Below are 17210 nucleotides of genomic sequence, written 5' to 3' on the forward strand. Positions count from 1 at the left end.
CAATGGATGCAATAAACCAGGTTGGAAGATGTACAGGTGGATCTCTGACAATTTAGAATGACCGTTTGGAGCCTTGGATAAATGTGAGAAGGGAGGTGTGGGGGCAGGTGTAGCACCCTTCTGTGGTTGCAGGGGAAGGTGCTGTGGGGCCGTGCAGTAGGGTGTTAGGAGTGAAGGAAGAATGGACTAAAGTGTCCTGGAGGGAGTAGTCCCTGTGGAAGGCTGACAAGGGAGGGGGAGGGGAATAAGTGTCTGGTGGTGACATCTTGCTGAAGGTGGCAGAAATCGCAGTTAGTGATCCTCTAGACGTGGATGCTAGTGGGATGGTGGGTAAGGACAAGGAGGACTCTATCACTGTGGCCCTCACCCTCTCTCTTATCTCCTGCAAAAATGTGGGAGATGTGTCAGACCTGGTTGAGGACCCCGTTGACAATGCTGCTGGGGAATCCTCGGTTGAGGGAAAAGGTGGACTCGCTTGTTGAAATTGGTATCATCGGGACGTACGTGATGGGGACGGAGGAACTGGGAGAATGGAATAGAGTCTTTTCAGGAAGGATGGTGTGAGGATGTGTAGTCAAGGTAACTGTGTGGGAGTTGATGGGTTTGCAGTGGATATTGGTGGCCAGCCTATCCCCATAAATGGAAACTGATGTTCGGGAAGGGAGGAGTCAGAGATAGACCGGGGAAATTGAAGACGGGGTGGAAATTGGAAGTGAAATTGGTAAACTTTTCCAATTCTGGTTGAAAAAGGCAAGCAGCACTGACAATGTCATTAATGTACTGAGGAAAGAGTTGTGGGTGGAGCCTGGGAGCAAGGAATGTTCCGCGTACCTCACAGAGATAGGCATAACTGGGGCCAGTGTGGGTATCCATAGCCCCCCCTCTGACATGAAGAAAATGAGAGGAATTGGGTGGATGGAGAGACGGCATGGTGGCTCAGGGGTTAACACTGCTGCCTCACAGCACCAGGGGCCTGTGTTTGATTCCACCCTTGGATGAATGTCTGTGTGGAGTTTGCACATTCTCCCTGTCTGCGTGGGTTTCCTCCAGGTGCTATGGTTTCCTCCCACAGTCCAAAGATGTGCAGGCTGGGTGGATTGGCCATGCTAAATTGCCCACAGTGTTCAGGGATGCCTAGATAAGGGGGATGGTTCTGGATGGGATGCACTGAGGGTTGGTGTGGACTTGTTAGGCCTAAGGCCTGTTTCCACACTGTAGGGATTCTGTGATGATTCTATGATCTAGTCTGCAAGCAGGCTAAATTCAGAACAACAGTTCCATTCCAGTAAATGTGCTGTTGAACAGTCTCAAAGTTGTCAAAGCAATTTCAAAAATCCCTTAGTTACTTCTTGGAATTCAGTGAGAAAGATCAATAAATTTAGCCTGTGTCTGCCCCTCTCTCAGGGAGAGACCAAGAAAATCATATGTTGAATTTGTAGAAATTTGCTGAAAGGAAATGCTTGTAACCTTGTTAGTTGAATAAAGAATTAAGTGAACGTATGAGCCATATTTCACTGGGATTAATTCTGTTAATGAGATTGTTAGGACAAGAAAGTTGATTCTTTCTTTTTGCTGTTTATGACAGGATTTTTTCAAATTGTCATGGCTTTTTTTTTAGTAATAATCTTGTGTTCTTTTGTGAAAATACCTTTTGAATATATTCAGTGATTGATAGCACAGTAACCAGATTGAAACAATAATACTCATGGTCTATTAGCACTGTTTTTGTGTAGAATTTATCTTGTCCAATATTATCATTAGCTGGAATCATAACAATCTCTTGTTGATTTTTTTAAGGCTTTGAAAAATGAGTCGCCGTGGTGATTCAGGACAAGAAGGTGTCTTACCAAATGTTAGTAGATCGAGTATCTTAGATTCATATGGTTCAGAGAAAAAAACAGGTAAATTTCGCAGGAGTACTGTTGGAGTGGTAGCTTTGCAGGAGACCATAAAAGAAAAACAGGTAATATTTTAATTAATAGTAAACATTCTTGGATCATAAGAATATAGTTCATAAGAATACATTATGGCCCATGTATCTGGGCTGTTTCTCTTTTTTGTTGAGTTTAACAATTAATTTTTCTTTCACTGTGGCATAGCATTTTCATTCCCTTTTTACTTATTTAACTCATTCCCTGTTAAATATATATTCACTGCCCTTCCAAGAAATGCTTTCTGGATAAGAATAATCAAAATTCATTTAAAAAAAAATCCTTGTTCATGTCTGGTTCATTTATTAATTACGTAAACCTGCATTACTTAGCTACAAACCAATCCACCAGAAATAGTGTCCCCTCATTTACTGTATCAAAACCATTCATAGTTTTGAACACCTCTGTCAAATTTCCTCTTAACTTTCTCTACTTGAAAACAACATCAGATTCTGCAGTTATTCGACATAACTAAAGTGTATTATTCCTGGCATCATTCTAGTAAATTTCTTCTCCTCCCTTGCTTTAAAGCCTTGCCATCCTCCTAAACGTATGGTGCCAGGAATTGAATGTTGTTGCTATAGCTGAAGCCTAACCAGTGTTTTATAAAGGCTTGGAGTAGCTTCCTTTTATGCTATAATCCCTCTATTAATAAACAGGGGGTTCTTTTCAATTTATTTTGCCACTTTCAAATATTTATGTGCATAAATCCCAAAGTTTCTCTGTTTCTGCACTCCCCTTTAAAATTTACCATTTAGTTCATTAGTGTTTTAGTTAATTCTTCCGACCAAGTTGCATTATTTTAAATGACTCTGCTTTAAATCTTATCATCTTGTGTCTGCTTAAGTTATGTTCTGTGTGACACCTTCTGAAGCCATACTGTCCTCCTAATTGTTTACTACGTTTTCTAGTTTCATATTATCCTCCCACCTTTTGCCAATCTCTCTACTTCCTCACTCTCCCTGATCTCCCCATCCCTTGCTTAAATCCCCCCTCTCTCATTCTTCTCAATCTTCCGAGGCCCCCGCCTAACCCTGATCTCTTCCCCACCCACAGTCATGATCTCTTCCCCTGCCTGCCTTCCCCCACATCCCTCCACTTAAGACTGCATGGATGTGATTTAGTGGTGTACAGTATGCACGCATTGGTATCAGCAAACTAAACCTACAAGCAAACACTGACTAGGTTTCTCTACTTAACAATAACTGCCATTTATTCCAAAACAAAATATGAATTATCAATGTATAAATCCACTAATTTAAACTGTCAAGCCATTTGTAAATGCCAATGTATAGTGTTTAGTTTAGCCTCTCAAGGTGGCAATAGCTTAGTGGTATTGTCACTAGACCAGAGATCCCAGCAACGATTTGGGCCCTGGATTTGAATCCTTCCATGGCAGATGTTGCGATTTGGATTTTAATTTAAAAACCTGGAATTAAGAGTAAGATGATGACCATGAAACAGGTATTCATTGTTGAGGCAAAACCCAGCTGATTTGCTAATATCCTTGAAGGAAGGTCAGAAATCACACAACACCAGGCTATAGTCCAAGGTTTATTTGAAAACACAAGCTTTTCAAGCCTCACTCCTTTTTCAGGTGTTAGTGAGAGAGGTGGTATCAGACACAGAATTTATAAGTAAAAGATCAAAAGTTCACAACTGATGAGGATGTATCAAACAAACCTAAGATGCTGTTAAATCTTTAATCAGTTGGAAGGTTTTAATTGATTAATAAGTATATGTAAATCCCTGAATTCCTTTCAAGCCACTGTCCTGAGATAACTGAAAGTTTTATCAGTGTAAAGAGAAGGTGACATTTTAGGTCAGGCAGTGCATGTTAGGTGTGAAGACCTGTTTAGAATCTGGTTTTATTTCTAAAGACTGTCTACAAATTGTGTGCTTTTTGAACAAAACAGAATGTGTCTGCAAATACAAATTCACCCCATACGTTCACGTGTGAGTGTGTGTGAACAAATGAAAAAGAACATACCGTCCCAGTGTGAGTGGGGGGAATGCAGAGAAGACATGATGACAGAATGTAACAAGTAAAGCTAAAAGAAAGGGCAGAATTGGGAGTTGGTTCACGATTTGAAGCTGTTGAAAGCAATATTAAGCCCACAAGGCCGTAAAGTGACTTGTCTGAAGATGAGATGTTGTAACTCTAGTTTCCGCTGTGATGCACTGGAGCATTACAGCATGCCAAGGGCAGACAAATGGGCATGTGAGCAGGATGCTGTGTGAAAATGGCCCGCTGTGGGAAGGTCGGGGTCGTGCTTGTGCATATACTGCAAACAGTCACCCAGTTTGTGTTTGGTTTCTGTGATGTAGAGTAGGCTACATTGGGTGCAGCAATACAATGCCCAAGAGAGAACGAGCCTGCGAAATGCAGGTGGGGAGTGATGGGAAGATGGTTGATAATGGCATTCTGCTGGAGTTGTCTGCAATGGTGAAGAATGATCCTTTGAATATGGGGGCTCGTGGGATGAAAGGTGAGGATAAGGGGGACCTGATCATGCTGATCACACTTCCCCCTGTGCATTTCACAGGGATTGTTTCCCTAGTCCATTCATTGACCACGAACATGACCCCTGCTTCCCACAACGCCTTCCCATGTAACTGCAGAATGTACAAGACCTGCCCCTTCACCTCATCCCTGCTCACCAAGGGCCTAAATGGTCTTTCCAGATAAAGCAGCACTTCGCCTGTAACACCTCCATTCATTTGTTTTGTACTTGCTGCACCCAATGTGGCCTACTCTACTTTGGAGAAACCAAACCCAGACTGGGTGATCACTTTGCAGAACACCTCCAGTCTGTGCACAAGCATGATCCTGACCTTCCAATAGCCAGTCATTTTAACACAACATCCTGCTCGCATGTCTGCTTGCCTGCCCTTGACAAGCTGCAACATCTCATCTTCAGACTAGGCACAGCCTCTGGACTTTAATATTAAAGTTCAACACCTTTTAAAATTGTGAACAAAATTCTGTCCAACCTTCTCGACCTGACACAACCTGTTCATCATCTTCACCTGTCTGCCCTACCCTTCCCACCGATCAATCGCCATTACTCTCTACCTGCATCCACCTATCACCATCCCACCTACCTTTTTCCCAGCCCCACCCTTCCTCCCTATATTTATTTCTCAACTCCCTTCCCCATCCCCATTTCTGAAGAAGGGTCCTGACCCGAAACATCAACTTGCCCGCTCCTCTGATGCTGTCTGATTTGTTGTGTTCCTCTAGCAACGCACTGTGTCGTCTCTGACTCCAGCACATGCAGTTTTTGCTATCTCCCATTTCTTCTCTTTTCTCTTAGCTTTACTTCTGCATTCTCTATACCATGTCCTTTCTCCCTTGCCCCACCTCAGAGGGACTGTCTGTTCTTTCAAGTCTGGCAGTTAGACGCACCATCGTTCTGCCATTCTTGCTTTACAGTCAATTAATCTGAACTATCAACGTCCTTTCTCTCCCAGCACTCTACACCCCAGCACCTCATACCTGCCGCAACTATAGCATAAATGCTGCCCTTTCCAAATTACACCTCAGTGGTGATGAAGTGTCATCTAGATTCACTGTTAGCTTACTCTGTCCTCATGGATGCTGTCTGACCTGCTGTGACTTCCAGCGTTTGTTATTCATAGAATCCCTACAGCATGGCAACAGGCCATTCAGCCCAACAAATCCACGCCACCCCTCAGAAGAGCATCCCACCCAGTCAAAATTCCCTTACCCCCGTATTTGCCATGTTTAATCCACCTAACCTAAACATCCCCAGGCACTATAGGCAATTTAGCATGGCCAGTCCACCTACCCTGTACATCTTTCGACTGTGGGAGGAAACTGGAGCACCTGGAGGAAACCCAGGTGGACACAGGGAGAATATGCAAACTCCACACAGACAGGCACCCGAGGCTGGAATCAAACCTGACTCCCTGGTGCTGTTAGGCAGCAGTGCTAACCACCATTGTGCTTCCCCAGCACTAACCAGGTCTAAGTCTGTCTAACTTCTGAGATCAGACAAGATTGGGCGTTTTCGCTAGCATGGCTGTGTTTTCAGTACAGATTCTGGCATCCGCAGTAATTTGCTCCTACAGAGTGTAAGAAGTCGTCTCCTAGAATATCTCTTATTCTTCAATAAACTGTTTGTTTACCAATCTTTCTTTGTGTTTGGTACTTGTGTTGATTACTAATATCATATGGTGGCTGTGGTGCACATTAGGGTGGCAGTGATTGACATTCAGTGGTACGGATCATAAAGTAGTGAGAGTATGTTGGGCAGTAGGAGAAACCATAAAGCCTAGAATAAATCTAGCAAGCTATTGGAAGGAAGGAGCAGTGGAGTTTTTAAGCCAGTCCAAAATTCATTCTCATGAATCCATATTCAGAGAGAGTGAGTAATTTAAGGGGTAGCTATATTGGAATAGTCGTTACCGAGAAAAACTGTGTTCTGGTTGAATCAAGTTGGAAAATGGAAGAAGGCTGTCGGATTGCAGAGCTATTGAATATGCTGAGCACTTCTGCCATAAAGAGCTCTGTTGGAGAAGCCATCAAATGCAAAGACTGAATCCTGTATGCCTTTATTCCCACTTTCTTTGGGTTTACCCTGGATATCAATAACATGAGGCAGTTCTAACAATGGAATATAGAGTCATGGAGGCGTGCAGTGTGGAAAATTCCCTTCGGCCCATCGAGTCTGCACTGACAACAACTACCCCTAAAAGTGCGTTAATATCACTTTGCTGCACTTGTCCCATATCCTTGAATGTTAAGATATTTCAGGTGTTCATCCAAGTATTCTTTAAAGGTTGTAAGGTTTCTGGCCTTCATTAACTTCCCAGGCAGTGCACTCCAGATTCTCACCCCCTCTCAGTGAAAACATCTTTTCTGAAATCCCCTCTGAATCTCCTATCCCTTACAGTAAAATTTGATTTGATTCGATTTATTGTCACATGCACTTATTACAAATTCAGTGAAAAATGTTTGTGTTGTCACTGTTTGGTGCCATCTTAAAACACAGAATATAAAGCCAGAAAAATAAAACAATAACGTCCATCTTATAGTCTTCCTTCAATAAAGTTAAATGATCCTTGGCACAGGTGCTGCTTCTAGGTCTGCAATAGGCCTGTTCTACCTTGATGCCTTGAGTCCCTGCTGCTAAACCGACTACACTGCCACTCTCTGGTGCCATCTTGTCTCCACCAACGCTGCCACATGAGTTCATGCTGGGTTGACAATGCTGATGCAGCCACAGCAGATACCTCAGGGTCTTGCACTGGAACCAAACTCGCCACTGTTGCTTCCTGTACTGTAAGGCACCCAGGCCTGCCCCTTGTTCGTTGGGAAACCTCAGGGTGGTGTCGAGTCGCATTCACCTTGTCCAGTGGTTACTCCTGCCTGCTTCTTGGTCATTTACTTGGCCACGCTGCTGCCTGGGCCCATGCCACCAAGGTTGTCTGCCAGTCCATGCAGGGCCCACTGTCGCCAATGCTACTGCAACTGAGGTGAAAAGGTAAGCGAAAATACTTTAAAAGGAAAACAGACAGAAGTGGGTGAGCCCTGGGCTCAGTAGCCTGAATGCTGCTATTCTGCCACTGCCATCTCGAAAAAACTATGCCCCCTTGTGATTGACCCCTTCACCAAGGGGAACAGCTGCTTCCCGCCAACATTATCCATACCCCTCATAATCTTATACATCTCAATCATGTCCCCCCTGAGTCTTCTGTGCTCCAAAGAAAACAATCCTAGCCTGTCTAGTCTGTCTTCTTATACCTCAATTGCTCCAACCCAGGCAACATCCTGATGATAAAATGTGAGGCTGGATGAACACAGCAGGCCAAGCAGCATCTCAGGAGCACAAAAGCTGATGTTTCGGGCCTAGACCCTTCATCAGAGAGGGGGATGGGGAGAGGGAACTGGAATAAATAGGGAGAGAGGGGGAGGCGGACCGAAGATGGAGAGTAAAGAAGATAGGTGGGGAGGTAGGGAGGGGATAGGTCAGTCCAGGGAAGACGGACAGGTCAAGGAGGTGGGATGAGGTTAGTAGGTAGATGGGGGTGCGGCTTGGGGTGGGAGGAAGGGATGGGTGAGAGGAAGAACCGGTTAGGGAGGCAGAGACAGGTTGGACTGGTTTTGGGATGCAGTGGGTGGGGGGGAAGAGCTGGGCTGGTTGTGTGGTGCAGTGGGGGGAGGGGACGAACTGGGCTGGTTTAGGGATGCAGTAGGGGAAGGGGAGATTTTGAAACTGGTGAAGTCCACAGTGATACCATTAGGCTGCAGGGTTCCCAGGCAGAATATGAGTTGCTGTTCCTGCAACCTTCGGGTGGCATCATTGTGGCAGTGCAGGAGGCCCATGATGGACATGTCATCTAGAGAATGGGAGGGGGAGTGGAAATGGTTTGCGACTGGGAGGTGCAGTTGTTTGTTGCGAACTGAGCGGAGGTGTTCTGCAAAGCGGTCTCCAAGCCTCCACTTGGTTTCCCCAATGTAGAGGTAGCCGCACCGGGTACAATGGATGCAGTATACCACATTGGCAGATGTGCAGGTGAACCTCTGCTTAATGTGGAATGTCATCTTGGGGCCTGGGATAGGGGTGAGGGAGGAGGTGTGGGGGCAAGTGTAGCATTTCCTGCGGTTGCAGGGGAAGGTGCCGGGTGTGGTGGGGTTGGAGGGCAGTGTGGAGCGAACAAGGGAGTCACCGGAGAGAGTGGTCTCCCCGGTAAGCAGACAGGGGTGGGGATGGAAAAATGTCTTGGGTGGTGGGGTCGGATTGTAAATGGCGAAATTGTCGGAGGATGATGCGTTGTATCCGGAGGTTGGTAGGGTGGTGTGTGAGAACGAGGGGGATCCTCTTAGGGCGGTTGTGGCGGGGGCGGGGTGTGAGGGATGTTGCGGGAAATACGGGAGACGCGGTGTTGCGGTGTTCCACCCTACCAACCTCCGGATACAACGCATCATCCTCCGACAATTTCGCCATTTACAATCCGACCCCACCACCCAAGACATTTTTCCATCCCCATCCCTGTCTGCTTTCTGGAGAGACCACTCTCTCCGTGACTCCCTTGTTCGCTCCACACTGCCCTCCAACCCCACGACACCCGGCACTTTCCCCTGCAACCGCAGGAAATGCTACACTTGCCCCCACACCTCCTCCCTCACCCCTATCCCAGGCCCCAAGATGACATTCCACATTAAGCAGAGGTTCACCTGCACATCTGCCAATGTGGTATACTGCATCCATTGTACCCGGTGCGGCTTCCTCTACATTGGGGAAACCAAGCGGAGGCTTGGAGACCGCTTTGCAGAACACCTCCGCTCAGTTCGCAACAAACAACTGCACCTCCCAGTCGCAAACCATTTCCACTCCCCCTCCCATTCTCTTGATGAGATGTCCATCATGGGCCTCCTGCACTGCCACAATGATGCCACCCGAAGGTTGCAGGAACAGCAACTCATATTCCGCCTGGGAACCCTGCAGCCTAATGGTATCAATGTGGACTTCACCAGTTTCAAAATCTCCCCTTCCCCTACTGCATCCCTAAACCAGCCCAGTTCATCCCCTCCCCCCACTGCACCACACAACCAGCCCAGCTCTTCCCCCCGACCCACTGCATCCCAAAACCAGTCCAACCTGTCTCTGCCTCCCTAACCGGTTCTTCCTCTCACCCATCCCTTCCTCCCACCCCAAGCCGCACCCCCATCTGCCTACTCACCTCATCCCACCTCCTTGACCTGTCCGTCTTCCCTGGACTGACCTATCCCCTCCCTACCTCCCCACCTATACTCTCTCCACCTATCTTCTTTACTCTCCATCTTCAGTCCGCCTCCCCCTCTCTCCCTATTTATTCCAGTTCCCTCTCCCCATCCCCCTCTCTGATGAAGGGTCTAGGCCCGAAACGTCAGCTTTTGTGCTCCTGAGATGCTGCTTGGCCTGCTGTGTTCATCCAGCCTCACATTTTATTATCTTGGAATTCTCCAGCATCTGCAGTTCCCATTATCTCCAACATCCTGATGAACTTGCTCCATACCCCCTCTAGTGCTTTCACATCCTTCTTATAGTGAGATGACCAGAACTGCATACGGCACTCCAGCTGTGACCTAACCAATGCATGTGCTTTACTGTTCTGCCCTTATACTCTATGCCACAACTAATGAAAGCAAGCATCCCAAATACTGACTGAACTATCCTATTCACTTGTTCTGCTGTCTCAGGGATCTGTGAATAATTACTGCAAAATCCCTCTGTTCCTCTGAGCTACCGGGTGACCTACTATTTATTAAATACTCCCACATTCATGTTTCTTCTTCCAAAGTGTGCTTATCAGGATTAAATATCATCTACCACTGCTCAGTTCATCTGACCAACCCATCAGTATCTTCCTGAATACCTAGTGTTCTATATTAAAGCGTAGTACACTACAAGAAACTGAAAATACCTTACATCTACAACACTTACTATCACAAGTGAACACATTTATGTGGACCTGTCTGAGGATCAGACCAGAGCAAGTCGTCTTTCTGCTGTGTCCTAACCTCCCACTTGCTGATCAAACAACCTCTTTCCTGAGCTAACTAACCGTTCAGTGAGGCTAGCTTCCTTTATCACCCTTTTACTATTGAAAGATCTGTGTATTCAAACTTTTATACCACCCAGTCTGCAGCAAATGGTTAGTTTGATCACTGCCAAACGTGTTACTTCCTATTGCCACATTAAGTAATTGCTCATATAGACTTACTGGTGGAAAGAGCCTTGAAAGAGGCTTATCTCTTGCTTTTAATGAACTTTGACCTCAGCTTTAGCATGTTTGCACAAATTTATGACAACCGCAAGTTTAGTTGATAAATAGTACACATTAATACATCTGATTCACTAGTGTGTTCAGCTTTTACAGTTACTGTGTCAGTTCAGCTCATTCCTGCAGAATTATAGAACTAGACATGTTTCTTCTGCCAAACACAGACACATTTAAACCAATTACTTTCTAACAATGAGGTCATGAGTTATACATAGAAACAGTCCTGGTCCAAATGCAGCAAGTCCTAGTCAATTTCCAGGCTTATGCTGAAAAGGGGCAAGTAATATTCATGCCATTCAAATGTTAGGTAATCAACATCTCCAGTAAGAGGCAATCTAACCATTGCCCCATAACATTCAGTGCTGTTACTATCAATTAAATTCCTATCTTCAACATTCCGAGGTTTCTGTTGTCCTGAAATTGAACTGGAACAACATATGAATATAGTGGTTACAATGCAGACCAGAGACTAGGACTCCTGCAGGAAGAAACTCATCTCTTGACTCCCCAAGGTCTGTCCATCATCTGCAAGGCACAAGAGCTGAGTATGATGTATACTTCCCAGTTGTTTCTAGCAACACTTCAGAAGTATGACACCGTCTAGGCAATGCAGTCCACTTGTGATTGGCACCACACCTATAAGCATTCAGTCACTTCACCACTGACACTCACACATGCTACTGCTATCTAAAAGGTGCACTGCAGAAATTCATCTTAGGCCAGCACCTTCTGAACCACGACCACTACCATCCAGAAGGATAAGGGGAGCAAATATCTAGGATCAACACCACCTGCAAGTTCACCTCCAAGCCATTTATTATCCTGACTTTGAAAAGTATTGCCACTTCTGCAGTCTTGTTTGGTCAAAATCCTGGAATGCCAACTATATTTGTGTTGTGGGTCTATCTGCAGCGCATGGCCTGCATGCTTTCAAAAAGGCAGCACACCACACCTTCTCAAGGCCATCTAGGGATGGGCAATAAACATTGGTCCAGCTAGCAATGTCCACATACCATGAGTAGGTATAAAGAAAAAGTTGCTAGCTCTAAAGTGTTTTAAGAACTTCGTACATGATCTTGATTGTGGTGTTGCATGCCTTGCTACATAGAGGACTCTGTGTAGGCATAATTTGCATGATATGCCAACCCTAACCCTTCTGGAGCTAATAACATGTTCCTGTGGCTCCAACATTGGTCTTTATCAACAGGAGCTATGATGAAGTCACAACCGGAACGTTGGTCGCAGTGGCTGCCTAGTTAAGGATTTAAAGGTAGGTGCAGGAAGATTGTGTTTGACAGCAAACTCAGTAGCAGGAGCAAGCTACTACAAAGGCCAAGGAGCGCACAGCTCAGGTTGAGGTAGCTACAAAGCCCCTTGGAATGTATCAGGGCCACAGGGAGAGTCTTTTGTCTTCATATCCATTTTCTTGGGATAAGTGAGGTGCAATGTTGACAAAGGGAGAGCGTGATGGAACTGTGTCATTGCTGGATTACTACCTGAGATCTGTAGCAGTGGAGGAACCAGCCTTTCTTGGTGGCTGCGCTGGTGACAGCTCCTTGAAAGCTTCAATGACATAATTCCACAACTTGCTAAACTGCAGATTTAATGCTTTGACAGTGTCCATGGTAGAGGAGACAATAGGGCTCCTGAAGATTTATTCCTGTTGCTTGAACCAGTCCCAGTTTATATTCTAGACAAAGTATGCTGCATCATCTAAGGGTCTGCACAGTTGTAACAAGCAAGGAGACAATGTATTGAATGCCGAGGAACTGGGAGAATGAGAACACTTTTTTCTTCTTCTGAGGACGAGGATATTGAAAGGGAAGAAGCTGTCTTTTGCATTACAGAGCTCAACTGCTTTGAGCCCTACAAGTCTGACAGGATTTTGGAAAGGGAACGTTGTGACATGTCTTGCTACAATTGTAAGTGAGATCATACCTGGAGTATTGTGTACAGTTTTGGTCTCCTTATCTGAGGAAGGACGTTCTGGCTATGAAAGTAGCACAACAAATGTTTACTGGACTGATTCATGGAAGCATATAAAACAAATGCAGGAGTAGACCATTTTGCCCTTAGAGCCTGCACCACAGGGTCTGGTGGCAGGATGTTTCTTTTTATTCATTCACAGGATGTGGACATCGCTGGCTGGGCCAGCATTTATTGGCCATGCAGAGTTGCTCAGAGGGCAGTCGCATTGCTGTAGTCTGGAATCTCGTGTGGGCTAGACCAAATAAGGATGGCAGATTTCTTTCCTTAAAAGACATGAGTGAACGGATAGGTTTTTGAACAATTGACATTTAGGCCTTAGCTTTCCTGCTTCTCTGGGGCTGAGTGGTCTGATGTGTTCATGCAGCTGTACAACTTATCTGACATTTAGGCCAGCTCTTTATTCCAGAATTTATTGATGTCAAATTTTGCCATTTGCCATAGTAGTATTTTGCCATCAACCATGTTGCGTTTTAAATCCAACTCCCCAGGACATTGGCCCGAGGTAACTGGATTGCAAGGCTGATCTACTGTGAAAGACTCAATGGGTTAGGTCTATACTGACTGGTGTTCAGAAGATTGAAGGGGGGATCTCTTAGAAACCTATAAAATTTTAAGAGGACTGGTTCTAAAATGATCAAGGGTATGGGGTGAAAACAGGGGCAGGTATTGAGCAGGCTGATCGGCCATGATCGTTTTGACTGAATGTAGAGTACAAGTGACAATACATCGTGCAATGAACAGTATGGTAATGTATGGTGTAAAGCTTCAACTGTTGCTACAATCTGGCACCATTCGAATACTTCAAGAATAAAAGGAATAAAAAGACAAAGCTGAGAGAAAGTCAATCTCCACTCTGCTGCCTCCACCAGTAGGCCCCTGATCCAGCCAACCAACGATACCTATGGTGGACCCACTAGTGTTGGTACCATCTCTTCATAACTATGCCCACTCTGCCAACAGGCTGCAGGATCCTGTGCTGGAATCACACTGGCCCCACAACCAGAAGCACCCAGCTTTGCTGCTGATGCCACCTCACCAACAGCCAGGAAACGCTGGCTTCGGGCCTGCAACAACCAGGAGCTTCTGCTGCCACCTTGCCGATGCCTGGAGTCCTTCTCTGGGCCTGCCACAATCAAGAGTCCTTGGCTCTGCTGAAGCTGCTGCCTCGTTTGATGCCTAAAGTCTCAGTTCTGGGCCCACCACAACCAGAAGTCTGTGGCTCCACAGCCAGGTCAGGCTGCTGCCTCAATAAGAGTCCTGTTCTGGCAGCTCCTCTCCAAGAGTTCACCCCCTCTGCAGTTGCTGATAGGGTAGGATTGCTTTTTCTCTATCCTTCCTATCTATCTCTCGCATCAGTTTGCATACCTCAATCAGAGCCCACCTCAGCCTCCTCTATGCCAGGGAGCGCCATCCCAACCTATCCAGTGTCTCCTCGTAACTGACGCTCCCTATCCCAGGCTAAGAAGATAGCCTATACCCCAATGTTTCCTTATTTTTAAAGGTAAGTACAAGGCATTGTGTTCCAGATATAATTTGATTGGTCAAACGTTTGAAGCAAAACATATTTCATTCTTACTCTATCAGCAAAATACAAACAAAAGAATGAAAAATTGGAATAATTAACTCTTGGAAAACTTCATTGAATAACAAATTATCACAACAGTTGCTACTTAGAAGCTAAATAGAGTAACATCTCATAAACACACCCTTGGCAAAGACAAATTCAGTGAAATAGATTCTCTCACATGCATTTCTAGCAGCAGGAAGACAACTCAAGCTTCTAACTGTAACAGAGGTGTAATAGCTTTCATGTTCAACCTCAATACCCCGAGCAACTGTTGAAAGTTAAAATTGAAATCTGGTTCTGTGGGAACTTGACCGTACCCCTCATGCTGCTTCTATTGTTGCAACTTCAAACAAAAAACTAAAGTCTCAAAAATAGGATAAAGTGCACCTCTTAAAGCCAAAATCACTAGAAATGTAAGAAATTGTGTTTCAAAATACATTTTTCAGTGTAAAATACAATTGTATTGAGTAATGTTGTCTAGATAGGAATTAAACTAGATCACTGGCAGAAGCTAGGGTAAAGGTAGAAGAGCTCTGAATGCAATCTCTCAGGTGGCATGGTGGCTCAGTGGTTAGCATTTCTGTCTCACAGCACCAGGAATCTGTGTTGAGTTTGCACATTCTCCCCCTGTTTGCGTGGGTTTCCTCCAGGTGCTCTGGTTTCCTCCCACAGTCCAAAGATGTGCAGGCTAGGTGGATTGGCTATGCTAAATTGCTGTTAGTGTTCAGGGATGTGTAGATTCGGTGGGTTATGGTGGGATGGGTCTGGGTGGGATCCTCAAAGGGTTGGTGTGGACTTGTTGGGTTGAAGGGCCTGTTTCTGTAGGGATTCTTTAATCTATGATCTATGAGCGAGTGACATTTCCACCCTATCCAGTGCGTTCATCTCCTTTTAATAGAGTGGTGACTATAACTGGATACAAGATTCTATTTTATCACATAAAAGAATACAAAATAATAAATAAAACTGTTGAAATACACGCAGCAGAACAAACTTTCAATTTCTTTCCTGACATTATCCATTACAGAGTTTCAAGCCCAGTGAAATATTGAACAAAGAACAAAGAAAATTACAGCGCAGGAACAGGCCCTTCGGCCCTCCAAGCCTGCGCCGATCAAAATCCTCTGTCTAACCTGTTTCTTTACTCAGAGAGTAGTAAGGAAATGGAGCACTTTGCCTGCAACGGTAGTAGATTCGCCAACTTTAAGTACATTTAAGTCATCATTGGACAGGTATATGGACGTACATGGAATAGTGTAGGTGAGATGGGCTTCAGATCGGTATGACAGGTTGGCACAACATTGAGGGCCGAAGGGCCTGTACTGTGCTGTAATGTTCCATGTTCATCTGTTTTCTAAGGGTCAGTGTCCATTTGCTCCCTGCCCATCAATGTACCTGTCCAAATATATCTTAAAAGACGCTAACGTGTCTGCGTCTTCCACCTCCGCTCACAACGCATTCCAGGCACCCACCGCCCTCTGTGTAAAGAACTTCCCACGCATATCTCCCTTAAACTTTCCTCCTCTCACTTTGAACTCATGACCCCCTAGTAATCGAATCCCCCAGTCTGGGACAAAGGTTTTTGCTATCCACCCTCTCTATACCCCTCATGATTTTGTAGACCTCAATCAGGTTTCCCCCTCAATCTCCATCTTTCTAATGAAAATAATCCTAACCTACTCAACCTCTCTTCATAGCTAGCACCCTCCATAGCAGGCAACGTCCTGGTGAACCTCCTCTGCTCCCTCTCCAAAGCGTCCACATCCTTTTGGTAATGTGGCAACCAGAACTGTGCATAGTACTCCAAATGTGGCCGAACCAAAGTCCTATACAACTGCAACATGACCTGCCAACTCTTGTACTCAACACCCCGCCCAATGAAGGAAAGCATGCCATATGCCTTCTTGACCACCCTATTGACCTGCGTTGTCACCTTCAGGGAACAATAGACCTGAACACCCAGATCTCTCTGTTCATCAATTTTCCCGAGGACTTTTCCATTTACTGTATAGTACGCCCTTGAATCTGATCTTCCAAAATGCATCACCTCACATTTGCCCGGATTGAACTCCATCTGCCATTTATCTGCCCAATTCTCCAGTCTATCTATATTCTGCTGTAATCTCTGACAGTCCCCTTCATTATCTGCTACTCCACCAATCTTTGTGTCATCTGCAAACGTGCTGATCAGACCACCTATACCTTCCTCCAAATCATTTACATAAATCACAAACAGCAATGGTCCCAGCACAGATCCCTGTGGATCACCACTGGTCACAGGTCTCCAATTTGAGAAACTCCCTTCTACTAGTACTCTCTGTCTCTTGTTGCCTATCCAGTTATTTTTAATCCATCTAGCAAGCACACCCTGGACCCCATGTGACTTCACTTTCTCCATCAGCCTGCCATGGGGAACCTTATCAAACGCCTTACTGAAGTCCATGTATATGACATCTACAGCCTTTCCCTCATCAATCAACTTTGCCATGTCCTCAAAGAATTCTATTAAGTTGGTAAGACATGACCTTCCCTGCACAAAACCATGTTGCCTATCACTGATAAGCCCATTTTCTTCCAAATGGGAACAGATCCTATCCCTCAGTATCTTCTCCAGTAGCTTCCCTACCACTGACGTCAGGCTCACCGGTCGATAATTGCCTGGATTATCCTAGCTGCCCTTCTTAAACAAGGGACAACATTAGCAAGTCTCCAGTCCTCCGGGACCTCACCCGTGTCTAAGGATGCTGCGAAGCTATCTGTTAAGGCCCCCGGCTATTTCCCCTCTCGCGTCCCTCAATATCCTGAGACAGATCCCATCCGGACCTGGGGACTTGTCCACCTTAATGTCTTTTAGGCTACCCAACACTTCCTCCTTCCTTATGTCAACTTGACCTAGAGTAAGCAAACATCTATCCCTAGCCTCAACATCT

The 17210-nt window shown here is 45.4% G+C and overlaps 1 protein-coding gene across 1 annotated transcript in view; it reads left to right on the plus strand.

Moving 5' to 3' along the window:
- The window catches only part of LOC125452339 (dynein axonemal heavy chain 8-like), a 1009221-nt gene that overhangs the window by 13573 nt on the left and 978438 nt on the right, over window positions 1-17210 (plus strand). Inside the window, exon 2 of the mRNA XM_059645685.1 lies at window positions 1798-1963. Coding sequence (XP_059501668.1) covers window positions 1808-1963 — 156 coding nt within the window. The 5' untranslated portion in view covers window positions 1798-1807. The remainder of the gene's footprint in view (window positions 1-1797; window positions 1964-17210) is intronic.

This window comes from Stegostoma tigrinum, chromosome 4, assembly GCF_030684315.1.
Source record: "Stegostoma tigrinum isolate sSteTig4 chromosome 4, sSteTig4.hap1, whole genome shotgun sequence".
Taxonomy (NCBI): domain Eukaryota; kingdom Metazoa; phylum Chordata; class Chondrichthyes; order Orectolobiformes; family Stegostomatidae; genus Stegostoma; species Stegostoma tigrinum.